At 35.5% G+C, this 24,681-nt stretch overlaps 5 protein-coding genes and 1 pseudogene across 6 annotated transcripts; 2 read left to right on the forward strand and 4 right to left on the reverse strand.

The window, feature by feature from the left end:
* Window positions 1-1,309: 1,309 nt before the first annotated feature.
* Window positions 1,310-4,260, forward strand: LOC108830306 (inositol-tetrakisphosphate 1-kinase 2-like). Of its 2 annotated transcripts, none has more exons than XM_018603905.2 (9): window positions 1,310-1,890; window positions 2,563-2,644; window positions 2,732-2,764; window positions 2,877-2,997; window positions 3,086-3,178; window positions 3,253-3,372; window positions 3,470-3,702; window positions 3,780-3,891; window positions 3,960-4,260. In XM_018603905.2, exons 1-9 carry the CDS (start codon window positions 1,589-1,591, stop codon window positions 4,052-4,054), a joined length of 1,191 nt encoding a protein of 396 aa, XP_018459407.1. In that variant the 5' UTR covers window positions 1,310-1,588; the 3' UTR covers window positions 4,055-4,260. The 2 variants fall into 2 exon arrangements, with proteins under 2 accessions (XP_018459407.1, XP_018459408.1); XM_018603906.2 differs by having other exon boundaries at window positions 1,311-1,890; window positions 3,780-3,864.
* A 390-nt stretch (window positions 4,261-4,650) lies between these two features.
* LOC108830301 (uncharacterized) lies at window positions 4,651-6,787 on the reverse strand. The gene is made up of 2 exons (XM_018603899.2): window positions 6,631-6,787; window positions 4,651-6,172 (listed from the first exon to the last, which is right to left on the reverse strand). The coding sequence occupies exon 2, from the start codon at window positions 6,114-6,116 to the stop codon at window positions 4,791-4,793; it is 1,326 nt and encodes a 441-aa protein (XP_018459401.1). The 5' UTR covers window positions 6,117-6,172; window positions 6,631-6,787; the 3' UTR covers window positions 4,651-4,790.
* Window positions 6,788-10,937: 4,150 nt separating this feature from the next.
* Window positions 10,938-11,454, reverse strand: LOC108830317 (pathogenesis-related protein 1-like; annotated as a pseudogene).
* Window positions 11,455-12,255: 801 nt separating this feature from the next.
* LOC108830313 (pathogenesis-related protein 1-like) lies at window positions 12,256-12,989 on the reverse strand. The gene has a single exon (XM_018603913.2). It carries the CDS (start codon window positions 12,960-12,962, stop codon window positions 12,471-12,473), a length of 492 nt encoding a protein of 163 aa, XP_018459415.1. The 5' UTR covers window positions 12,963-12,989; the 3' UTR covers window positions 12,256-12,470.
* A 7,045-nt stretch (window positions 12,990-20,034) lies between these two features.
* LOC108830307 (pathogenesis-related protein 1-like) lies at window positions 20,035-20,825 on the forward strand. The gene has a single exon (XM_018603907.2). The coding sequence runs from the start codon at window positions 20,146-20,148 to the stop codon at window positions 20,635-20,637; it is 492 nt and encodes a 163-aa protein (XP_018459409.1). The 5' UTR covers window positions 20,035-20,145; the 3' UTR covers window positions 20,638-20,825.
* Window positions 20,826-23,162: 2,337 nt separating this feature from the next.
* On the reverse strand, window positions 23,163-23,868 carry LOC108830310 (pathogenesis-related protein 1). Its single transcript, XM_018603911.2, has one exon. It carries the CDS (start codon window positions 23,853-23,855, stop codon window positions 23,367-23,369), a length of 489 nt encoding a protein of 162 aa, XP_018459413.1. The 5' UTR covers window positions 23,856-23,868; the 3' UTR covers window positions 23,163-23,366.
* Between the last annotated feature and the right edge of the window lie 813 nt (window positions 23,869-24,681).

Here is a 24,681-nt window from a genome sequence, read left to right on the forward strand (position 1 = left end):
GAAAGCTTTCATACCGAAAAGAGGTTGGCAAAGCTTTTCTCTCTAGAAATTTTAAGTATTGTTAAATTATAAAAAAAATTGTATTTGTCGTTTGAACTATCATTCTTCATGTTTGATTTTTTCCCCTTCAATCTTACAAATAACACATTTACGGATTTTGAAGATGTTGCAGATGGAAATAAGACGTACGGTTCAACCAAAAAGTCGCTACCATAATGGAATTAGTACTACAAGGTATATATCCAGATGATATGTTTATCTAGATGATATCTATGTTAGTTATTAAAATTTGGATGTTCATGAAACTTATATATTTAGTGTGATACATAGAAACCAAGATGTTAACTATCATCCAGACAGACATTAACTATCACCAAGATGTTAACTAGTATCACACTATATATTTAGTGTGATAAATAGAAACCAAGATGTTTTGCCAGTATTTTGCTCAAAAAAATTAAAAAACAATAAATAAGCAATTAATTGTTATCGTTCGTTTGCATCGATTCTGTGAACTAACATAAAATCAAGATTTGCGACTAATCGACTAGTCTCACAATAGTAAAATGACTAATAATTTACGAGATTTGCAACTGATTGTAAATTACAGATTGCATGTCGTGGTGGCACGAAAACAAATACTCCCCGATATTTTTAACGAATAAAATTTATTAGTTACAATTATATTTTTCGAAATGTACAATTTATGATTAATCAATAATATTAAAAACATAAAAATGTATTTTTTTGTAACAATTTTTTTTTAAAACATAGAACTTTTAGAAACGAAGAGAATATATTTTTTTATACAAAACACTGGTGTTTTATCATTTTTTATTATATACAAAATTGATGTTTTAACTCTAACTAATACATTTTTCTTCAAAAGTAAAACATAAATTTAAATATAAGAATATAAATGGTAGACTTTTGTTAGGAATCAAATAAAATTTTACACTAATTAAAAAATAATAATAATAATAAACAAAATATATTTACTTGTTATTAATATATGTGAACAATTGAAGTAGTGACGGGATAACGATATGATTTTTTACTTTAACACATATACTGTATGAATTTTTTTTTTGACATCCTGTATGAATTTTTTTTTTTTGAATATTTGTTTGATACTTTATAAAATGGATTTATGTAGAGGCTACGTGGAATTCATTGACGATAAATTAGGTGGAATTCGAAAAAGAAAAAGGATAGAGAAATAGAATAAAGTATTGTCGTTTTGGAGAAACTCTGGCAGCTAAAAAAAAAATATCAGCAAAGCTTTGGGAACGAACCATTTCACTGTAAATATCCCCTTTTTTTTTCTCTGCAATTTTTTTTTTTCAATGTATCTTCTCCTATAAATACTTGATTCCGAGTCTAATCTTTCCCCTCAACATTCTCACAAATCTCATTTTCTCTCGCTTTCTGAACTCTTGACCGAACACGTATAGTGTCCGGCGCATCTCTCTCTCTCTCTTGCTCCTTTTATCAAACTGTAGAGCAGCAGAGCCTGTTCCCGGAGATTTAATATTTGTCGGATCTTAAAAAAAAGATCTCCTTTTCTTCTTACCCATCACTCCAGAAAATGTTTGGGACTCTCGCTTCCGGAGATATCGAAACCGCCAGATTGAGGCGCGATTTGAGGATAACGTGCAATCTAGGGTTCTCCTGCGGTGGTGGATTCGACGACATCGGTATGCGATTGGAAGGCGAGAACTTGGTGCCGCCGCCGCGCGGAGGCGACGACGGAGAAGTGGTGAACGAAACGGTGCCGTTTCATGTCGAGCGACCACTGTTTCAGCAGACGCAGAAACTCGTCGTGGGGTATGCTCTGACTTCCAAGAAGAAGAAGAGTTTCTTGCAGCCCAAGCTTGAATACATGGCTAGGTAATGAAACGGAACATTGATCTATTTTTACATACGTGCTTAACTTAGTTTCCAACAAGTTGTTTTGTTTCTTATCCTGAGACCACTGTTCCTTTCAAATTTTCAAAAAAGGTTGGATTTTTAGGACTTTGACATTTTAGCTTAGATTTGGTTCTTGTTTCCTTGCTCTTGTTTTGGTTTGGTTTGCATGATTATGTTGTGGAGGACCATAGCCACTAGGCACTAGCTATTATGACTTGTCATTTGCCCATGTTTTTGTCCTTTTATCTAGTCCTTGCTTACACTTAGTATACAGTATACTTGTGGTATCAGGAACCTTTTTTCTATGGGAGGAATATTCCTTGAATAAATCCTTTTGGATCATTTAGTCTCTGTTGAAGTTTGACTTTAGCCTTTCTACAGAAATATAATAAACTTTTGATTGTTTTGCCTTCTTCTTCAGCCACATGGGTGTTTTAATTTAAACAATGACTGATTCTGCTTATAATATTGTGTTCTAGAATCTCTTAAAACAAAAGGGTTTAATAGTTAGGTTTTTCTTCAGTTTGATATCTGGTCTAATACTTCTTTCAGCTTCTTTCTAATCAAACCATAGCTTTCATCCTTTTTTTATTTTTCCAGTTGAGTTTTTGAACAAAGCGCCTAACAGTACTACTTTTGTGTCTGTTTTAGGAGAAAAGGCATTTGCTTTGTCCCCATTGATTTGAACCGTCCACTTTCTGAACAAGGACCATTTGATGTCGTTTTGCACAAGGTTTGTGGGAACTAAGAATGCTTTCAAATGAACCTTTTCTTTATTTGCTGGAAGTCTAAAGAGTTATATATGATTGTGCACTTGCAGTTACTGGGAAAAGAGTGGCAAGAGGTTATTGAGGTTCGTGAAATTGTTTACCTTTTTGGTTCCTTACACACACTTAGATTAATATTGTTGTCAAACTCAGTATCTTGTTATAGAGTCTCATGTTTTGCTTTCGCTATGTTTGTAGGATTACCAGCAGAAACACCCGGAAGTGACTGTGCTTGATCCTCCAAGTGCAATAAAGCGTATATATAATCGACAATCGATGCTTCAGGGCATGTCAGATTTGAATCTGTCAGATTGCGGTGGTAATAATTCTTTTTGACATTAGATATTCAAGAACTTTATTTTAAACTACTCTGTAAGTAATCCTTTGCTTTGGTAAATCCCTTGTAGGCAGCATTTATGTTCCAAAGCAATTGGTTGTCTTGAATGATTCAGCATCTAGTGCCGATAGAGTTGTTGAAGCTGGTCTTAAATTTCCACTAGGTACAACAATATTCATGCCACTCAAAATGATGATTATTAGCAAAGTGATATAATTGGTTCCAACTTTGTCTCAGTTGCAAAGCCACTCTGGATCGATGGAACTGCAAAGTCACATCAGTTGTTCTTAGCTTATGACAAGCGCTCGCTGGCAGAGCTTGAACCTCCTTTAATCCTGCAAGAGTTTGTTAATCATGGTACTATTGAGTTTAACATTACACTTTTAGTACAGAAGTTGTCATATTTAAATACTAAAATGCATCTTCATTCATTCAATTGTTTTGGTGCATGAAGGTGGAGTTATGTTCAAGGTTTTTGTGGTGGGTGATATCATAAAAGTGGTGAGACGGTTCTCTCTACCAAACGTGAGTAACTGCGACAAAGCCAAAGCTGACGGCGTCTTCAAATTCCCAAGGGTTTCATCTGCAGCTGCTTCAGCGGATAACGCAGACTTGGAACCTAGTGTTGCTGAGCTGCCTCCAAAACCTTTCCTCGAAGCCCTTGTGAAAGAGCTACGAACCTTATTGGTATATAACATTTCACATTTTTCCCACTTGGAGTTTGTTTCTTTGTTTTCTCAACTTGTTACTTTGTATTGATATAGGGACTTCGGCTTTTCAACATAGACATGATCAGAGAACATGGGAGCAAGAACGTGTTTTCTGTTATTGACATCAATTATTTCCCCGGCAAGTCTTTGCATTTGAATCTCTTGAGTAAGTTTGAATATGATTCTGTCGGAGAAGCAGACAAATGTAACTTTTTGAAAATCCATTTTTTGCAGGTTACGGAAAGATGCCAGATTACGAGCCAGTAGTTGTAGACTTCTTCCACAATCTGGCGCAAGCGAAACATAATAAGAAGAGACACTGTAAATGAAAACTTTGGGAGAGAGGAGAGGAGAGGAGAGGAGAGGTATCAGATGTTTCTTCTTCTAAGGAGGGTTTGGTTTTTAAACTGATGTAAGAGCAGTGAAGGAAAAAAAAAAGAGAATAATTAATGACTAATTATTATGTATTTGTACAGAGCTAGCTCTCTCACCTTTTGGAAAAGCTTTTATCAGATAACAAGTTTTTGATTAGTGATTCTCCTGAGTTTTTAAAATAACAAACACACAAGAACAAATTATAGTGAAGTTGCTATTGTATTTTAACCAATTTCGGTTTAAGTATAAACCAAACTAATTAAACCGGTTCGATCAAATTGATATCTTCAACTCTTCCCCTGTCTCTAAAAACGTAACCTTTTCCTCTGTTGGCTACTATTCTCGTCCCGACAATGTCTCTTCGACCTTCCCCACTTTGCATTCATAGCCGTTAAGTGTTTGGTTCAATTCAATACTTGTTCTTTGGTCCGGAATGATTATACTTGGCTCGGATGAGTATGGTTGCATTAGGTAGTTGCAGAGCATGTTGAATTATTAAATCCTGTGAGGTCGAACTTAGTTATCCTGTCGACTAGTAAAAGCAAATCCGTAGCCAAAGTTGAAGATTAATATACAGTTTTGGGAACTAACAAAAACAACAGACACTGATTACTTTTCTTAAGCTTATACTTAGAAGAAGACATAGCTGCAAAAGCAGAAAACATTCACAGTAACTTATCCAGTTTTCATTTACTCTGCTGAGATGGCTTCTTCTTCATCTTCTTCATTCCCTTCTGATTTTATATCCGGCAGAGTTTGTGTATCAGTGAGAGCTTCTCTCTCTTCTTGCAACATTGTGCTTTCAGGAGTAGTATCATCTGCTTCTTCCGTTTGCTCTGTTGTGGAGAAATGGTTTGAACTTTCCTTATATTCAACTGTTTCTTCATCACCATCAGACCTTGTATTCTCCTTCACCTCCGTTGTGTTCGAGCCTGAGATGTTTTCAATTACAGAAGACTCTGAAGTCGAGTTCCTGGAGTCATCTTGAATGGGATTTACGTTGGTAATGTTTGCAGAAACAGTGATGTTGGCAGCAGATTCATCACGTGGCTGCTCAAGTTTGACGACAGTCTGTACATCAGAGGCTCCCGAAGGCTGTGCACCATCTTCTTGACTCCGTTCTTGCATGATTCTTGTTTCATTCTGCAGAAACCCTGAAGCTTCAAGAACTGCTTCTGTTGAATTGCCATTAACTGCTGTTTCACCTCTCGGTTCAGTTACCACGCTTTTTGCTTCGGAAGTGGAGGATTCACTGTCACCATCTTTCACTTCTGTGGCTGTTTTCTCCAAGATAGGTTCCTTCTGAATCTCAACCTCGCTTATTACAGTGGCGTTGGAGTTGTTGTTCTCCTGAGCTGTTCCTGTTGAATTATCAGAAGTTTCTTTCAGCTTCTCAGTGTTCAGAATCCGAGACTCATGAGACACCGCACTGGAAGCATCATCAGCCTTGTAATGCTCCTCGCGCGCCTCGTCAACGGTCATATCAATCTCATCTGCATGATTAGTCTCTTTCTCCTTCTCTTCTTCAAGCGATTCATCATCCTTCTCTCCAGCGGTTTTGCTTTGATCTTGTTCATCAATCTCATCTTCCTCATGTTTGTTTTCGTCCTCATCCTCTTCAACTACTTCCTCTCCCAGCTTGCTCTTATCTTCTTCATCCTCCTCAGCTACTTCATCTTCTTCCTTCTCTTCCTCCTCTTCACGAGTACCATTCTCTGCTTTACTCTTGCTCTCTTTCTCCTCTTCATCCTCATCTTCTTCCACATGCTTCTCATTCTCGTCCTGGTTATGATAACCGGGGAGAAGATCTTTTCTCCCAAGCTTCACCAACCCATCTTCCTTCTCAGACAACTTCTTGACATCAGTCTCATAGAACTCCTTCTTCTTATCATGAGAATACTTCACTTGATAGATTAGCCAGATGCAAACTCCAAGCAGAACGCATATCTGCAGGACATGCTTCCCTTTGATACCTCTGCTCCCTCTTTGGCTCCTGCTTGATGATGTTTTCTTCATCTTTCAACAAACACTCTTAAAATCTTCTCACAGCTATACAAAATAGTTCTTTCAACCTGTGACAATATAAAGGTAACAGCTTTTTACAGAAAAAAAAGACAAGCAACCACCTAAGTGAACTAGTGGTGGAAAAAACAGAGCTTGTGACATGCAAAAAAAAAAAGAGTAAAAGAGCAATTTATTGCAACCATGATGCAAATTTAAGTAGAGATTTTAAAGAGAACTAAACCAAAGTACACAAACTGAAACTGAGAACCTAAAACCCCTAAAATTTGTAGACAAATCACAAAAGAAGAGCATGTTGTAGGAGAAGTAGAGGAGACAACATGGTCAACTAAAGCTTTGATCTTTAGGAGTTAAATCAAGAACCCATTTCTCAAAAACAGCTTAGATTTATATAATCAAAAAACAAAGGAGAATGAATGAAGGAGAAGAATCAGATTCAGAGACAGCTGGAAAGCAAATTGCAGTTATGTGAGGAAGAGAGTAGATAAGAGTTGGAGAGATAGTTTACCTGAGAGAAAGGAGACAGAGAAAAGAGTTTGAGCTTCGATAAATCTACGGAGAGAGTTTATAGTGAAGGGAACAAAGAGAAAAGCTTTGGAGAAGGAAAGAGTGTGAAGGACAGAGGTAAGGCCCAGACAACGCAAAGAGGGTGAAGCGATGACTATTGTCTATTCCCTTATTTTTTTATTATTTATTCTTGGGGAATTATTTCCAATTATTCACAAATTTTTTTTATCCATATCAAACAAATTATTGCAATAATAATGTAATCTTAGTTTGTTTTTTTTGCTCAATTTTCAGACTTCACTGTAATCATGAAACTAAAATTAATAATAAAGTATATTATCCTAATCATGAAAATGAAAATAATACTAAAATAAACTGGAGTATAGGATTATTTCAAATTCATCTATTGTAAGATGGTTTGTGAGGAAATGTTTCTAGCATTTAAAAATCTAATGTGTATGAATCATTCTTCAAGTTGTCAAAGTGGACTAGAGAACGGAATAAGACCACATTAGTCTAAGAAATATACATTTGTTGGTTGAACAACTACACACTTGATGATCTAATATGTGCTCTCTTTTTTTTTTAATGTTCAACATGCTCTTTTTAAACATAAAAGATGGTTTAAACATTTTCCAATTTCTAATTATTTTTTATTAATAAAAATTAGATATAGAACTAAATTGTATCAAATACTAATATTGTTTTTCATCGGCAATAACCATGAAGTGGGTTTAATTTTAGTTTTGCAAGCTAGAGCCCTGGCTTAGACTACAACTTCGAGTTAAAAAGGGAAGAATATAGAGTTTGTTTGTTTGCCTTTCATATAGTTTTTTGTTTTTAATTTAGATTGAAAGAAGAGTAAGAAGAACACAAGGTAACTTAATACTGTAACTTCTTGTTATTTATTTTAGCACAGTAAAAGAGTCCAACAGTTCTTACATAATTGCCAAACTACAGAAAATACTAAAAACCGAGAGATAAGATAACCAATATAATTAATTAACTGATGATTCCGGTAAACAGAATAACTGGCACTGGAGTACCAATGATAGGTAGTAGATCTGGTGGTGGTGGAACTGACAGTGCGGGAAGAGGGAAGGCGCTGTAGTCGGGATATGGATGGTATAGGAGCCTGTATTGGTGTCCGCTATTGAATATCCAGGCCACGGTTAGGCGGTTTGGAGCTGTCGTCTTGTTCCTTTTGAGCTTCGCTCGGTGCTCGCGAAACGCCATGAGTATAGCGAAGAATATAGTTAACCTCATTTTGATCCACGGGTTTTAAAAGCTCCTGGGTGAAAGCTATCTAAACTAGGTTTGGGCGCAAGTCGGGTACTTGGTCTTTTTGCCCTACTCTCTGCTTAACATACCTTGTGCGAGTATTAGAATTTTTAGCTTGTATTTATACTTGATCCGGTCAAGTACTTGTAATTAAGTACTTGTCTATATTTTTAATACTTACAAGTTATTTGGTAATACTTGATACTTGTTTATTTACGTTTAAAATTTTAAAACTAAATGTACCAAAACTGATAAGTACAATTAAACATGGAATAAACCCTTTTACTTTTCATATATTTTTACTTTATCCAACCCATTCAAATAATTTGATTTAGTGTGTGTATATGACTCATTCAAAATAGGTACTTATAATATAAAACTAGGTGGTTGTCCACAAATTTACGATATAAATACTGCATGAAAAAATATATTATGTAAAGAATGTCGTAAAGTTTCCATAAATTTGATGTAAGAATACTAATGTATATTTAGTAATAAAAAATATTTGTGGAATTATATATGTAATTATCACATTAATTTTTCCAATTCATATTATGCATTTTCTTATGCCTCTTCTTATTTTTTCGTTATCATTTTGTTTTTTAATTAAATTTTTGCTAATATTTCTCTAGTCTTTTGCATATTTTTTCTAAATATTTATTTCTCTGTCTAATTAGTAAGATAAACCATACAATCAACAAACCAAAAATCCATCAAAAAAATAATATTGATCTATCTTTTATAAAATTATTGAAGGTTTTGTTATACTGGTTAGTATAATTTATTGATGGTTTTTTATACTGGTTAGTATAATAATCACCTTATCATATCATTATTTTAGACATATATACTTGATATAAATGTGACATTCAATCATTTTATTACATCAACCGAGATGGGATTTGACAAAATCCAGGACCGGACCAAATAAATCTACAAAGAACCGGTACAATTCAATGTACTTTCTGGTTTGGATCTCAATCGGTTCTTCGGTTTAAAAATATCTGATTTATACATACTTTGTAACCAAAACATAAGTAAAATTGTTTTTTTTTTGTTTCGAATACCTAATTTGTACCTTTTTGTAACCAAAACATAAACAAAATCGATTTAAAAATAAGAAAGGAATATCAACCACGATCATTCAAAATCAAACGAAAGGGAAATCATAAAACGAAAAGTACGACTTCATGAAATGAGAAACATATTTTACCGAAAAACAAAATCTAAATATTTCAAAATTCAATAACCACCTTTAATCATCAATCTTCATGTATTAGAACCACCAACTTTTATGTAATAGATAAATATTTCAGATGTTCAGTATATCTGAATGTATTTTGAATACATATTATGAATTGAGATTATGTTTGGTATAGATATTTTTGGGGTTTTGAATGTTCCGGGTTCTATCGGATATCTATTTATATACGGGTTTGGTTCGGGTAATACCCATAACCCGAAATACCAAAAAACAAGATTCATTCGGTATTTATGTCGGGTTCAGATCGGTTCTGATTCATTTTTATTGAATCGAATTCGGTTTATTTGCCCAGCCCTAAATAGATGTGTAATAGTAGTATGACCTGATAAGTGTTTAATTATCTTTTTAAAGTTAAAATGGTTTAAATATTTTCCAATTTTTTTCCTTTTTAAAGTTCAAATGGTTTAAAGTTTAAACATTTTCCAATTCCTAACTAATCGTTATATAATCTTAAATACAACAGAAATATTAAAAGACCTTTCGAATCAGTAAGTCACACTCAATACAAGAATATTACTGTCATTAAAGGTCTCAGTGACCGGCCTTCGTCGCAATGATTGATATCCAAGCTGAGTTCAAGAAGCATCTGACGAAACTAAGAAATACATTGGATGATGTTTAGGTACGCCACAAGGTTTGAAGCTGGTTCGATGACCCAAACAAGAAAAAGTATCTACGCTCGATGAAGGCGGAATCAAATCGCTAGAATTAGCAAAAGAGCTTACGGAGCAAGGATCAAGGTATACTAATGCTTTTCTAAGATTACCAAATTTTTTTTGCATTTTTGTAGATCAGAAATTATTTTGCCTTATTTGAGTTTAGAATTTTCTTGGACCCTTGTACTATTTTTGTAGGTTATATTATTTATGAAATGTTGATTTTCACATTTCATTTTTAATACTGATGTATTTTAGGTTCAGTAAATATCATTTCCCATGTATTATGTTTGAGTATGTTAAAAAATAAAATAAAATATATATTTAAGTATTATAAAGATCTTAGATGAAAATTAAACATTTTAGATAGTCATTTTTTTTGTTTTCAGTTTTAATTAATTTATTTTAAAAAACTACTTTATAAATAAATATAAATTGTAACTAAAGTTAATCAATATAGTAAATACAGAAAATGGAAAATTAAAACTTGAATTTCTAATATGATAAGCTTTTAACTTTTGAAAATATAAAAATAAGACTGATTTTAGAGACGCTGGAAATACTTTCCTTCAATTGGGTCGTTGGTGGGCCATCATATTCATTGCTTCCTACGCTATGCTGTTTTTGGACTCATAACTGGGCTTATTTGAATTTAGTTCTCTTAATTTGAATTATTGGGTCTATTGATATCCATAATATTTTACACTGTAAATATTTTAGCAAAATTCGAAAATAAAAGCTTTATTTTGACCCAAAAAACTCTATAAAACCGGTTGTGTCGGAGTCGGAAGAGATCGAATTAAACCACTTCTTTCTCAAATCATACCTATCTTGGATCGGCCAACCAAGAACCAAGAATTAGAAAATATTCAGGACAAGATTCCTTTACCTATTTTTCTATAAAAACATTGTTATACATTGTTTGAACATTCACCATATACTGTAAGCTTCTCATCATTCGATCATGCACTCAAAATATACGTCGGTTAACACTTTGAATTTAGATAATTTCACTGAAAAAGAAGTAATGTTTTCTCATGTACTGAAACCTAGACAAAATAAAGTAGCACGACATTCCTTTTACACATTCATCAATTGAATTTGAAATCAATATGGTTTAGTTCCAATATAATTGCCCGAAGAGTCATAGTTACACACAATAATACTTGCACCATTGGCACACATACCCTTACCACAACCGAGCAGAGCCACGCCACACGACCTGCGTGTAGTGCCCACAAGCTGAACCGTGGCACGAGTTTGAGTAATAATCATAATACGACTTTTCATATATCCACATCGCAACAGCCTGAGCTGCTGACATGTCTCCACTGCCCATTGCAAGGTTCTCTCCATATGGTCTAGAGGAATGCTGGAGGCTGCATGGACCGGCTGCTAGTTGGTTTGATGTAGTCCTGAGCCACAATGGCTAGGCCGAAGTCCCATCTTAGAGGCTTGACTCTTACCAAGGCTCGGGCTACATTGTGTGGTCTAAGGTAGCTGTCAGGAGAGTCATGGGACTGCGAATACTGAGAATATTCTGCGAAAGAAACATCGATTTGAGTCAAGTAGTTGATGAGAAGTAAGAGAGAAGAAAGGATTATATAGAGACCTTACGAAACATTTTCAATGGTTGATGAGAAGTCAAGTAGTTCCTTGTGTTTTGTGATGCTATACTTATAGTAAGTGTACAAAATTACATGTATATAAATGATAGTTTATGGCCTAGTTGTTGCCACGTTTTCAAGTAAGTTTGACTAGAACTTATATTTAAACAGTTTCCAAACATTGTGAAATGGTGTACGCACGGTACTTAGGGGTTTAGGTGTCCATAGAGCTTATAGTGATGACTGTCACCGTATCAAGGACGGCTAATTATTAGTTTCTTCTGTGCATTAGAGATGGAAAAGCTAATGACTTGTATTTTTGGCTTAACTGTTTCTTCGATTTACCGCCTATGTCTCGAATAGCTAAGGTTATGGGATCATTATGGTTCGGCCACAACTAGATATTTAGAAAAAAAAAGAAAAATGAGAAAGAGAAAGTATATAGTTTAAAAATATATTATAGCATGTATATATAGTCTATAGTACGTAAATCAAGTCTAGAACTACAAAGGTAGGATTTCTATAGCATATAAAATCAAATCTCAAAATTGGTTAAATGATTCTAAATACCAACACCATAAACTATTTAGTAAGAATCTTGATTTGAAGTAAGGAAGATAGTATATGAGTTAGAGACTTTCCGTTGAACATGAAAGGATCCAAAGGCACTTTCCTAAATTTCACGTATACAAGGGATTTTGAAGGGAAAAAATGAAATACACGTTGTTATTTTCTTATTAATTACAAAATATTAAATGTAAGGTATAAAACCCTAACTGTATGTGCTCTAACACATGTATATACATACAAGACAGATATTTTCATATATCACACAAAGCAAGTGCAAGCCGTAGCATTGCATTTTTCTTATTCCATTATAAAATCCACACATATATGGTACAAAAGCGGACTGATCCCAGACGAAACATTATAAGCTGATAATGAAGATTGGTATAACTTAACAACATATAAACAATAGTACACACATGTATATATAACATACTTTTGAAACATTCAGACTTAGATACTATTTTTAGTAAGGCCACTCGCCCACAAAATTACCTCGAGGATCATAATTGCAAGTAATGAAGGTTTGACCGTTGTCGCATCTCACTTTTGCACATCCCATCCTGACCGAGTTTTTCCACACGATCTGAGTATAGTGACCACACTGTTTTCCCGAGGCACATGTGTTGGAACCATAATCGTAGTCAGCCTGCTCGTTCACCCACATGTTGACTGCTTCAACGCCTGACATGTCACCACCGCTCCGGGCAATGTTCTCTCCATAGGGCCCACTCGAGTGTTCCAAGGCGCAGTCACCTCCACGCCGGTTTGCGTAGTCGCGAGCATATGCAGCCACCGTCTCATCCCAGCTTAAAGGATCCACCCCAACCGCTGCTCGTGCTTGGTTGTGAGCGGCCAAAAAGTCTTGTGGGCTGTCTTGGGCTCTTAAGCGAACAATGAAAGCTAGGAAAATGGTTGTGGCTAGGATTAGGTTTCGAGATTGGTTAAAGGTATTCATATTGTTTCTTTTTTTGACTATTAGATTATTTGAGTTTTTTGTGGATCAGAAGTGAAGACTGAGGCGAAGTTATATAGTAGTTGGCATGGATACTTGTTGAATGTTTTTAGTTGGTTTCCAAATTAATCACTTGTAATTTTATATTGTTAACTGTGTTACCACGAAATATAAACAATTTACAAACTTGGAATTAGAAAAGTATGCGCCTTTGGTCTATTATAGTTGGCCAATCGATTAAGAATATGTATCTATACGACTATACATATATAGGAAGTTAAGAGTAATTGGACATTATCTAGAAAATTTAGCTTGTTAATTTCGAGTTTAAATATTTGTTGATAATGCTTTATATTTGCAGATGGTTCGTTAAATCTAACACTAGTTCATGAAATTCATTTTAAATATACATTTAATGCATTCTTGTGTTTTTGGAGATTCTGGTTATCTATACGTTGTGGATGGTAACTTTTTATGTTTACGGTGATAATTGCGAGACAAATAAACAAAACTAGAAAACGACGTAAAATTATCGAGGAGAAAAATGAAACGTTAGCATATGTTGATCATTAGATTTTTTATTAATACTTAGGAGAACTGAGGAAACTCTTAAATTAGATGCATAGTTGTTAGAGTTTCACTTATCTGACTTTGTATCTTAAGATCTATGTATGATGGCCAAACATTTTAGACATATATACAGACATATGAGTTCACAGGTATATAAGATAATGAACACTATTGGTTTATAATGGTTTGTATATACCGATTGTACCGGTTTAGTGGTTTAGTTTGATTAGAGTTGGTTAACAACAAATGTATAGCTGACTATATATACTTGTACATTATCCATTTTATTAAATAAGAAATACATTGTGATATTATTTTTCTTCTTCTTCCTCAAGTAAGCTCATCGTGATATGGTATCAGAGCATTTTTGAGCTCGATTTCGTCGTGTTTTCGTCACGATCTCTCTTGCTCGAGCTCCGATCACGATCTCCTAAGCTTCGATGGTGTCGTTGAAGAAGTTTCTTCGTCGATCGAATCGCATTGCAAATCGCACCGCTCCCTTAGCTTCTCCGGCAGATGCAGGCCCGGATCTACAAGCTTCGAGAGCTCTCGTTGGTGTTGATCTCAATGACTCGATCCATTCTCCGTACTTTATGCATACTTCTGATCATCCCGGTTTGATTCTCATCTCTATCAAACTCGATGGTTCAAACTTTGATGATTGGGAGGCCGCGATGAAGATTGCTCTTGACGCGAAGAACAAGATCGGCTTCGTAGATGGCTCGTTACCTCGCCCTCTCGACTCAGATCTGAACTTCCGAATATGGTCTAGATGCAACAGTCTCGTTAAATCATGGATCCTCAACTCGGTATCCACTCAAATCTATCGCAGTATCCTTCGCTTAAATGATGCAACTGATGTGTGGAATGACTTGCATAGTAGATTTCATATGACTAATCTGCCTAGAACTTACAATCTTACCCAAGAAATCCAGGATCTACGTCAAGGCTCTTTATCACTCTCGGATTACTTCACTAAACTCAAAACATTGTGGAGTAGTTTAGAGAGTTGTGAAGAAGCTGATGATCCATGTACTTGTGGGAAAGCTGCTCGGCTTTATCAAAAGGCTGAGCGTGCTAAAATTGTTAAGTTTTTGGCTGGTCTAAATGAATCGTATGCAGTGATTAGGCGTCAGATCATCATGAAGAAGACACTGCCTTCACTCACTGAAATCTACAACATCTTGGATCAAGATGACAGTCAGAAGAGCTTTTCTATAGCTACTCCTCCGGCTGCATTCTAAGTGTCTGAGACTCCAGCCTCTCAGCCTCCTCCTTCCAGTGTTTGCTATGTTCAGACGGGTGCTCACAAAGGCAAACCTATCTGTTCATTTTGCAACAGAGTTGGACACATTGCGGAGCGTTGTTACAAGAAGCACGGCTTTCCACCGGGTTACTCACCAAAAGGCAAAGCAACTGAGAAGTTTCAGAAACCTACATCTGCTACTCCCTCAGCCAACATGTCCTCTAAACCTGAAGCGAAGCCTGCACCTCTTGATAATCTGATTGGAAATCTCACCAAGGATCAAATTCAGCAATTTATTGCTCTGTTTAGTTCTCAACTGCAGAGCAACAACAGCAACACCACTACGTCTGGTCAAGGCGATGCCTCTACTTCTCAAAACACTAATGAGATATCTGGTATCAACTTTTCTCAGTCTACGTTTTGTTTCATTGGTATTCTCACTGTTTCAAAGAATAGCTTGTGTAATGATTCTTGGATTCTAGACTCTGGAGCGACACATCATGTGTCTCATGATAAAGATATTTTTGTGTCTCTTGACACAAATATCACTAGCTCTGTCAATCTGCCAAACGGATCTTTAATCAAGATCAGTGGAGTTGGTAGTATCAAGCTAAATGAATACATTACTCTACGGAATGTCTTATTCATCCCGGAGTTTCGTCTTAACCTCATCAGTATAAGCTCAATGACGACTGATCTTGGTTCCAGAGTGATGTTTGATCCCTCTTCTTGTGAAATACAGGATCGTATCAAGGGCTTGACGATTGGTCTGGGTAAACGGATTGGCAACCTGTATGTGCTGAACATCAACGAAGCCTCTGTACGTGTGAACGCAGTTGTGGACATTGGTACTTGGCACAACAGGATGGGTCATGCATCTTACTCAAGACTTGACATGATCTCTGGAGCTTTAGGAACTACAAAGATGAAGAATAAAGGGAACTCGTTTTGTCATGTTTGTCACTTGGCTAAACAGAAGAAACTTTCTTTTCCCTCTCCAAACAACTTATGTAATGCAAACTTTGAACTCCTACATATAGATGTTTGGGGGCCTTTTTCGGTTGAGACTGTGGATGGTTACAAGTACTTTTTAACCATAGTGGATGACCATTATCGCGCCACTTGGATTTACTTATTGCGTACAAAAAGTGAAGTTATAAAGGTGTTTTCACCGTTTGTTAACCAAGTCGAAAATCAGTACAACACTAGAGTTAAAGCGGTTAGATCAGACAATGCACCTGAGCTTAAGTTCTCTTCGTTTTATCAAGAGAAAGGCATTGTCTCATATACCTCTTGCCCAGAAACACCAGAACAGAATTCAGTGGTAGAACGGAAGCATCAGCATCTCCTGAACGTTGCCAGAGCTTTCATGTTCCAGTCTCAGTTACCTCTTGAGTACTGGGGAGATAGTGTCTTGACGGCTGCTTTTGTTATCAACAGAACTCCTTCACCTTTGCTTGGTAACAAGACTCCATTCGAGATACTTAATGGTAAGGCTCCGGTTTATGATCAGATTCGAACGTTTGGCTGCTTGTGCTATGGTTCTACATCACCGAAACAGAGACACAAGTTTCAGCCAAGATCAAAGGCTTGTGTTCTTCTGGGATATCCCTCAGGTGTTAAAGGATACAAACTTCTCGACTTGGAGTCAAACAAGATTTCTGTTTCACGAAATGTCATCTTTCACGAAGATATATTTCCGCTGGCTTCTACTACTCCTTCTGATGACAGCTTGAAACTCTTCACACCACTCTTCACACCACCTTCTACTTTGTCCTCAGGTAACCACCATACAAACATCTCACCAGAAATTTCTTCATCTTCTAACCTTCCCCCACAAATTTCTTCTCGCACACGCAAACAGCCTGCTCACTTGCAGGACTATCATTGCTACTCTTTAAACACAAATATTACTCATCCCATTTCTTCTTCTCTTTCGTATTCCAATTTGTCTCCTTCTTACCTTTCATACATCAACCAAATCACCAAAATTCCCATTCCTCAATCTTATTCTGAGGCAAAGGACTCTAAAGAGTGGTGTGAAGCAGTTGATAAGGAATTTGGAGCAATGGAATCAACTGGAACTTGGGAGATGGCTACTTTGCCGACTGGGAAGAAAGCAGTTGGTTGCAAAGTGTTCTATTCTTTGAAGTTTCATGCTGATGGTACACTTGAGAGACGCAAAGTTCGTGTAGTTGCTAAAGGGTTTACTCAAAAGGAGGGATTGGATTATACAGAAACGTTCTCACATGTTGCTAAACTCACGACTGTGCGGTTTCTTTTGAAAGTTGCAGCTTCAAGGAATTGGTTTCTTCATCAACTCGACATCTCGAATGCGTTTTTGAATGGTGAGTTAGATGAAGAAATCTATATGAAGATACCGGATGGATATGCAGAGAGGAAAGGTCTCACACTGTCTAAGACTGATGTTTTCCGTTTGAAGAAATATATTTATGGGTTGAAACAAGCATCTAGACAGTGGTTTCTCAAGTTCTCTGCTGCATTATCACGTCTTGGATTCACAACAGGGACAAGTGATCATACTCTGTTCTTGAAATCATTTCAAGATGGTCATTTCCTTGCTGTTTTAGTCTACGTGGATGGCATCATTGTGGCTAGTACAAGTGATCTGAAGTCTAGACAGTTGATACAAGACCTTGAACAACAGTTCAAACTCAGAGATTTGGGTGCTCTTAAGTATTTTTTGGGATTGGAGATAGCTCGTACAAGTCAGGGTATTTCTTTATGTCAGCGTAAATATGCTCTGGAGATACTGACTCCTACTGGAATGTTGGGTTGCAAACCTACTTCTACTCCTATGGTTCCAAATCTACATTTGGCTCTCAAAGATGGAGAGTTGATTGATGAGCCTGAGCGTTATCGCAGTCTTGTTGGAAGGTTGATGTATCTGACTATAACTCGTCCGGACATCACTTTTGCAGTCAACACGTTATGTCAGTTCTCATCTGCTCCTCGTACGCCTCATCTTAAGGCTGCTTATAGAGTTTTACAGTACAGCAAAGGCACTGTGGGACAAGGATTATTCTACTCGGCTTCACCTGATCTTTCTCTTAAAGGTTTTGCCGATGCAGACTGGTCTTCTTGCCGTGATAGTCGTCGTTCAACTACAGGTCTTTCGATGTTTCTTGGTGACTCACTGATCTCTTGGCGCTCCAAGAAACAGGATACGGTCTCTTGCTCTTCTGCAGAAGCAGAGTATCGAGCATTGAACAGTGCATCTAAAGAGATGATTTGGCTCATTAAGTTGATGAATGACTTGAAGGTTCCTCGAGTTCAAACGCCAGTTCTCTTCTCTGACAGTACTGCAGCTATCTATATAGCCACCAACCCTGTTTTCCATGAGCGAACCAAACATATAGAGAATGATTGTCACTTTGTTAGGCAATGGCTTGATCGGAAAGTTCTCAAGAGTCTTCATGTGCGAACTCAGGATCAAGTGGCTGATATCATGACTAAACCTCTCTTCCCTCATCAGTTTTATCATCTTATATCCAAGATGAGTCTTCACAATATCTTTGCAAGCTCATCTTGAGGAGGCCTATTGGTTTATAATGGTTTGTATATACCGATTGTACCGGTTTAGTGGTTTAGTTTGATTAGAGTTGGTTAACAACAAATGTATAGCTGACTATATATACTTGTACATTATCCATTTTATTAAATAAGAAATACATTTTGAATTAAAACATTACCCATCCTCACAAGTTAAATTAAAATATTCGTGATGGCTGTAAAAATTGTCTGGCCATCATAGATCGGAAGATACAAAGTCAGAGAAGTGAAACTCCAACTATACATCTAATTTAAGAGTTTCCTCATTTCTCCTCAGTATTAATAAAAAAAATCGAATGATCAGCATATGCTACCGTTTCATGTTCCTCCTCGATATTTTACGTCATTTTCTAGTTTTGTTTATTTGTCTCGCAATTATCACCGTAAACATAAAAAGTTGCCATCCACAACGTATAGATAACCAGAATCTCATTATATCTGGAAATTCAAAGCATCATCAACACAAGTTAAATTCGAATTTCAGTACATGTTCTAGAGAGATTTATGTCCAACCATCTGAACTTCCAAATATATCTTCTTAATCAATTCGCCAACTATGACAAACCGAGGGCGCATACTTTTCTAATTACTAGGTTGTAAATTGTTTATATTTAGTGGTAAATCGGTTAGCAATATATATTACAAGTGGTTAATTTAAAAAATTAAAAACGTTCAACAAGTAACCATGCCAATTACTATATAACTTTGCTACATCTTCAATTCTAATTCACAAAAAAACTTAAAAACTTTAATCGTCAAAAAGAAACAAGATGAAACTCTTTAACCAGTCTCGAAACCTAATCCTAGCCACAACCATTTTCCTAGCTTTCATTGTTCGCTTAAGAGCCCAAGACAGCCCACAAGACTTTTTGGCCGCTAACAACCAAGCACGAGCAGCGGTTGGGGTGAATCCTTTAAGGTGGGACGAGAGGGTGGCTGGATCCTTCATCGTCATAACGTAAAAACAAATATTTGAGAAGATATCGGAGATAAGTGAGGAGTTGATAAAATTTGTGAGAGAAGTTAATGTGAGAATGATAAAAATCATGGTACGTATTTATAGAAGGTGGTTCCGACGAAGTAGCTTGCTCGGGTTTTACTCAGAAATCAGAGTATTGAATTTCAAATTGTAGACGGGAAAATAAATTATCGGATAAGAGAATTTTCCGACGAGCCATTCCTCGGAAACTTCCGACAGTAGTTTTCCTTGGTAACTTCCAATTAAATTCCGAGAAGTCTCATCCGTCAGTATAAACTGTACGAACCTTCCGACATCATTTTCATAGAAGTTCATGAGAATATTAACTTGTCAGAAAAGTCCGACATGCTTCCAACAAAACCAACTTGTTATCGTTATGGTCTCGGTCAATCGTCGGGAACTTTCCGAGAACTGGATTTTTCAAAAATAATAGTCGGAGTATATGATGTTTTCTTGTAGTGTAGTGATGATATCAACTAGTATTCAAGGAATCATCTGAAATTTCAAAGCATCATCAACACAAGTTAAATTCGAATTTCAATAGCTACCACATATTCTAGAGAGATTTATGTCCAATTATCTGGCTTCATAATATATCTTCTTAATCAATTTGCCAACTATAATAGACCGGGCGCTTACTTTTCTAATTACTAGTTTGTAAATTGTTTATATTTCGTGGTAAAATAAATTACAAGTGATTAATTTGGAAAACTAAAAACGTTCAACAAGTATCCATGCCAGCTACTATATAACTTCGCTTCAATCTTCACTTCTGATCCACAAAAACTCAAATACTCTAACCGTCAAAACGAAACAAGATGAATATCTTTAACCAATCTCGAAACCTAATCCTAGCCACAACCATTTTCCTTGTTTTCATTGTTCCCCTAAGAGCCCAAGATAGCCCACAAGACTTTTTGGCCTCTCACAACCAAGCACGAGCAGCGGTTGGGGTGGATCCTTTAAGTTGGGACGAGACGGTGGCTGCATATGCTCGTGACTACGCAAACCAGCGTAGAGGTGACTGCGCCTTGGAACACTCAAGTGGGCCCTATGGAGAGAACATCGCCTGGAGCAGTGGTGACATGTCAGGTGTTGAAGCAGTTAACATGTGGGTGAACGAGCAGGCTGACTACGATTACGGTTCCAACACATGTGCCTCAGGAAAACAGTGCGGCCACTATACTCAGATCGTCTGGAAAAACTCGGTGAGGTTGGGATGTGCAAAAGTGAGATGCGACAATGGTCAAACCTTCATTACTTGCAACTATGATCCTCAAGGTAACATTGTGGGCGAGTGGCCTTACTAAAAAGAGTAGCCCCGTTTGAAGGTTCGGAAAAGTACATGTTATGTATTATCGTTTTTATGTTGTTCAGTTATACTAAAAATAATGATTGGTTTGTCCGGTTCAGTGATCTTTTGTACCATATACATGTGTGATTGTTATAATGGAATAAGAAAACGAAATGGTACGGCCTGCACTTGCTTTGCGTGATATATGAGAATCTTTTTGTTTCTGTATTTATAATACGTATGCTTAGAGCACATATAGTTAGGGTTTATACTTTACAATTCATATTTTTGTATTAAATACATACAGATGCTTTAGTGGTGTTTTTAGGACATTTGTAGTGAATAAAACTTTGAAGTAAAAGGATAAGAGCATGCACATCACTAGTATCTTAAAAATAATTGGAAAATGGAGAGAGAGACAAAGAAACGACTGTTCTTAAAGAATCGTTTTTTTCATCTTACTTTGTTTCTTCCACATGTTACTGTATAAGTGTTTTTTTTTTTCTGATTTAAAATTTAATGGTTAATTAATTTATACAAAAATTATTAATATTTTATTTATTAGGTACTCTTTCTGAGATACAAAACACCAATGGTGCTCTAAAACGATGAAAAAAAAATAAAAAAAAATGAAAAAGATGGACCATTGCCATCTTAAATAATTGGGTAGCCTTAGGCAAAACTTTGAATATGGACCTTTTTTATAAGTATTTTCGTAATTTTTTGTTCGATACATTTTTAAATAATTGAGCCAAAAACGTAGAAAATTTGAAAAATGGTAGAACGTACGGCATGTGCAGCTTTTAACCATCATAATGCTATTTAAAAAGTTACTAGATTTGGACCCGCACTTAAAAGGGCGGGTATATCTTTCGTTTTTTTTGAATTTTTTAATATATATGTGCTAATTTTCGTAATCATATTTCTGTTTGATATTAATTTAATTTAATACAATTTTTGGTAAATACAATAAATATGTCAAGTTACATAATCATACACTTATGTCATATGTATTACAATAATTATTTTTTAAAATTTATTTTTAAGTGCAATATATTATATATTTTCAGTAGTTACCTACCATAATTAGTCAAAAATATTTGTACCGAAAAAATTCAATTCGGAATTGTTCCGAAATTCAAAATTTCACACTCTATTAGATCTGACATATATATTCGAAACAGTTCTTAAAATGTTATATCCGAAAATCAATATTCAAACCAATTTGCACCGTAAACCAAACAACACTTTTTAAAAAATGTTTGAAAAAGATATATATATATATATATATATGTAAATGTATTAATATGGTATTCACTAACTTTAACTAAAATCACATTTAAAATATTTTTAATTGAATAATCTATTTAAAGCCGGTTAAATTAAAACCCGTAGAATATATTTATAAATAATACTTTAATAATAATATCAAACACACATTTAAAATATACTTAGAATTTAAATTAGATATTAGCCATGTAAGTAGATACCAAATAAAAGATGACAGAAACCTTAAGTATATATCGAAGAAAAAATGGTGGTTACATTATAATATTTATAATTAATTTGATGCAGTGGTGTGATTATTACGAAGAAGTAAACATAATTTGATTGGTCGAGGCCCATTATTATGTTGAAGTGGTGGTTACATCGATAATATGTAACTTATATGCAGTTCGTATTTTTTTATGTATAGATAACTGAAAACAATTAGTTGGACTGCACTTTTATTGAACTGGTCAAGGTGGAAAATTAATAGTATTGATATCCGCTTAATGCAAAATCGTTAGAACTGTCAAAGTTTGACATTCGGTGAAAGTCTTTCCGTTATTGGATTTAAACTGAAATTTGGATACAAGACATAGCATTGTGTTAGCTTTCATTTTAATCAACGGTTAGAAAATTACCCCAGTTCGTAAAATCGGTCAAGAAAACCAGTCCAACCCAAAGGAGGACACACCCGTGTGCTTCCCTCCGATTCATGGACTGGTCAAGTAGATGGGGGCAGCACCAATATAAATCATTAATTTGTAACCAAAGGATTTACAGTGTGATTATTATTATTTTTATTTTAGTATTGGGACAGATTTTATGTCCTTAGGTAGTCTTCTAGTATAGGGTCAAATCTTTTGTCGATTCTTTGTAATATATAAAGAGTTACTGGGTTAAGGTTAAGCTCAAATATGTCTTAAAATCTTTAGAAATTTCTGGGACGGTTCTACACAACTTCCATTTGCGTTCACGATTAACATTTTTTGGTTAATATGTTTTGAAATAAAGAGTTCGATTCAGATGAACATATAAACTATATATAAAATAAACCGCTAATATAAACACAGATAAACAATCGAGGACTTGGTTTCTCATGTTTTCTAGACAGCATCAGTTCTAGTATTTGTAAATGCTACATCAATATTCATTTTTTGCGTGATGAATTTTGACGAGGTCATTTTTTTTGCTCGAATGACGAGGTCTATTTCAAAAGCCAGAAAGAAGGTCATAGCTAGACTCACATGACCATTCATGTTTGCATGCAATGCATTTATTTGTAATTGTACGTACAAACAACTATTTATCAATGTATTATCCCATCACAAAATATTATGCAACCATACACACGAACGTTATCGAATCACCATATCCTAGTAGTGGTAGATGATAATCATTATTTGAAAGATAAAAACAACACACACACGTACGTCCTCTATGGACATGTTTTATTTATTTGCGTACATATATATATTCTTAGTAAGGCCTACGGCCCCTAATATTACCAGGAGGATCATAGCTGCAAACGATGAAAGTTCCACCACTATTACACCTGACTTTGGCACATCCAACCCACACCGAGCTTCTCCACACAACTTGAGTATAGTGACCACATGCTTTTCCGGAACGACAAGTGTTCGAATTGTAGAAGTAGTCGTTCTTCTCGTTGACCCACAACCTCACTGCGTCAGCTCCAGACAGATCACGACTGCTTCCTGCCAAGTTTTCGCCGTAACGCCCGCCTGAGTGAGTTAGACGACAGTCCCCTCGCCTTTGCAGAGCATATCGTCGGGCGTATTCCGCCACATCCGCATGCCATCTTATCGGAGCCACACCAACAGCGGCACGAGCACGGTTGTGCACATCGAGGTAATCTTGTTGCCTGTCTTGGGCTTTCAGAGGAACTGCAAAAGCTAGGACAAGTGCTATAGTCACGAAAACTAGAGTTTGAGAAGAGATCTTCATACTTTTTTCTTGGTTGGATATGATTGGTGGGTTCCAAATGAGGATATATATAGTACACTTCAGTGTTTACATTGGAGTTGTTTTATGGGCAAGTATTAACACTTGCAAAATAGTTTTTGGCAAATGAATACACTAGTAATTTTATTTTAATCTGTTTTACAGAGTCAATTAGGCGAAAAGGTCAGAACATAGAGCCGTAAACTAATAACACTTTCCATTTTGTAAATAAATTCAAGACTATTGATTTGACTGCACAATTTTAGAAGTATTAAAAATGCAAGACAATTTCTTCAAATCTTTCCATATACTCTTGTATGTTTTTTAAATTATTATCTCGTAGAACTTCGAAACACAAGATATACAAATCGATACAATATTTTAAGTTCCTTGATTTATATTTTATACTCTTAGGTAACTTCTATGTTTTATGCTAGTTAATTACTATGACTTTTACCAGGTCAGGTGAAGAGATGGAAATGATGCTTGATTGCTTATTATAATAGAGGTGTGTAACCGTGAAAACTGTTTCTAATTAGTAGTCTGACCTGGTCAGTGTTTAATTTTCTTTCTTTCCTTCCTTTTTAGTTCAAATGATTTAATAATTTTCCAATGTTTATTAGACTAGTTCGACTAGGCATCAACTTAAGATAGGATGTCAAGACAATGTACAAAACGAAATATTTTCATAATAAAACTAACATAGAAACATAAGGATTTTGTTTTCACATGATTTCTTAAAACTAATAAAATGCAACGAGAATCAAAATGAATTTGTTACACTACAATCAACTGATCAAGTTTACAATGTTAAGGCTTTGTCAACATT

Source organism: Raphanus sativus, chromosome 4, assembly GCF_000801105.2.
Source record: "Raphanus sativus cultivar WK10039 chromosome 4, ASM80110v3, whole genome shotgun sequence".
NCBI classification, from domain to species: domain Eukaryota; kingdom Viridiplantae; phylum Streptophyta; class Magnoliopsida; order Brassicales; family Brassicaceae; genus Raphanus; species Raphanus sativus.

Excerpts from the sequence above, each read along its gene's own strand:
- LOC108830306 (XM_018603905.2), top strand. The coding sequence starts at position 1,589 with ATGTTTGGGACTCTCGCTTCCGGAGATATCGAAACCGCCAGATTGAGG. Across the intron at positions 2,645-2,731 it reads TTGATGTCGTTTTGCACAAG|TTACTGGGAAAAGAGTGGCA; the intron begins GTTTGTGGGAAC and ends GTGCACTTGCAG. Across the intron at positions 3,703-3,779 it reads AAGAGCTACGAACCTTATTG|GGACTTCGGCTTTTCAACAT; the intron begins GTATATAACATT and ends GTATTGATATAG.
- LOC108830301 (XM_018603899.2), bottom strand. The coding sequence starts at position 6,116 with ATGAAGAAAACATCATCAAGCAGGAGCCAAAGAGGGAGCAGAGGTATC.
- LOC108830313 (XM_018603913.2), bottom strand. The coding sequence starts at position 12,962 with ATGAATACCTTTAACCAATCTCGAAACCTAATCCTAGCCACAACCATT.
- LOC108830307 (XM_018603907.2), top strand. The coding sequence starts at position 20,146 with ATGAATATCTTTAACCAATCTCGAAACCTAATCCTAGCCACAACCATT.
- LOC108830310 (XM_018603911.2), bottom strand. The coding sequence starts at position 23,855 with ATGAAGATCTCTTCTCAAACTCTAGTTTTCGTGACTATAGCACTTGTC.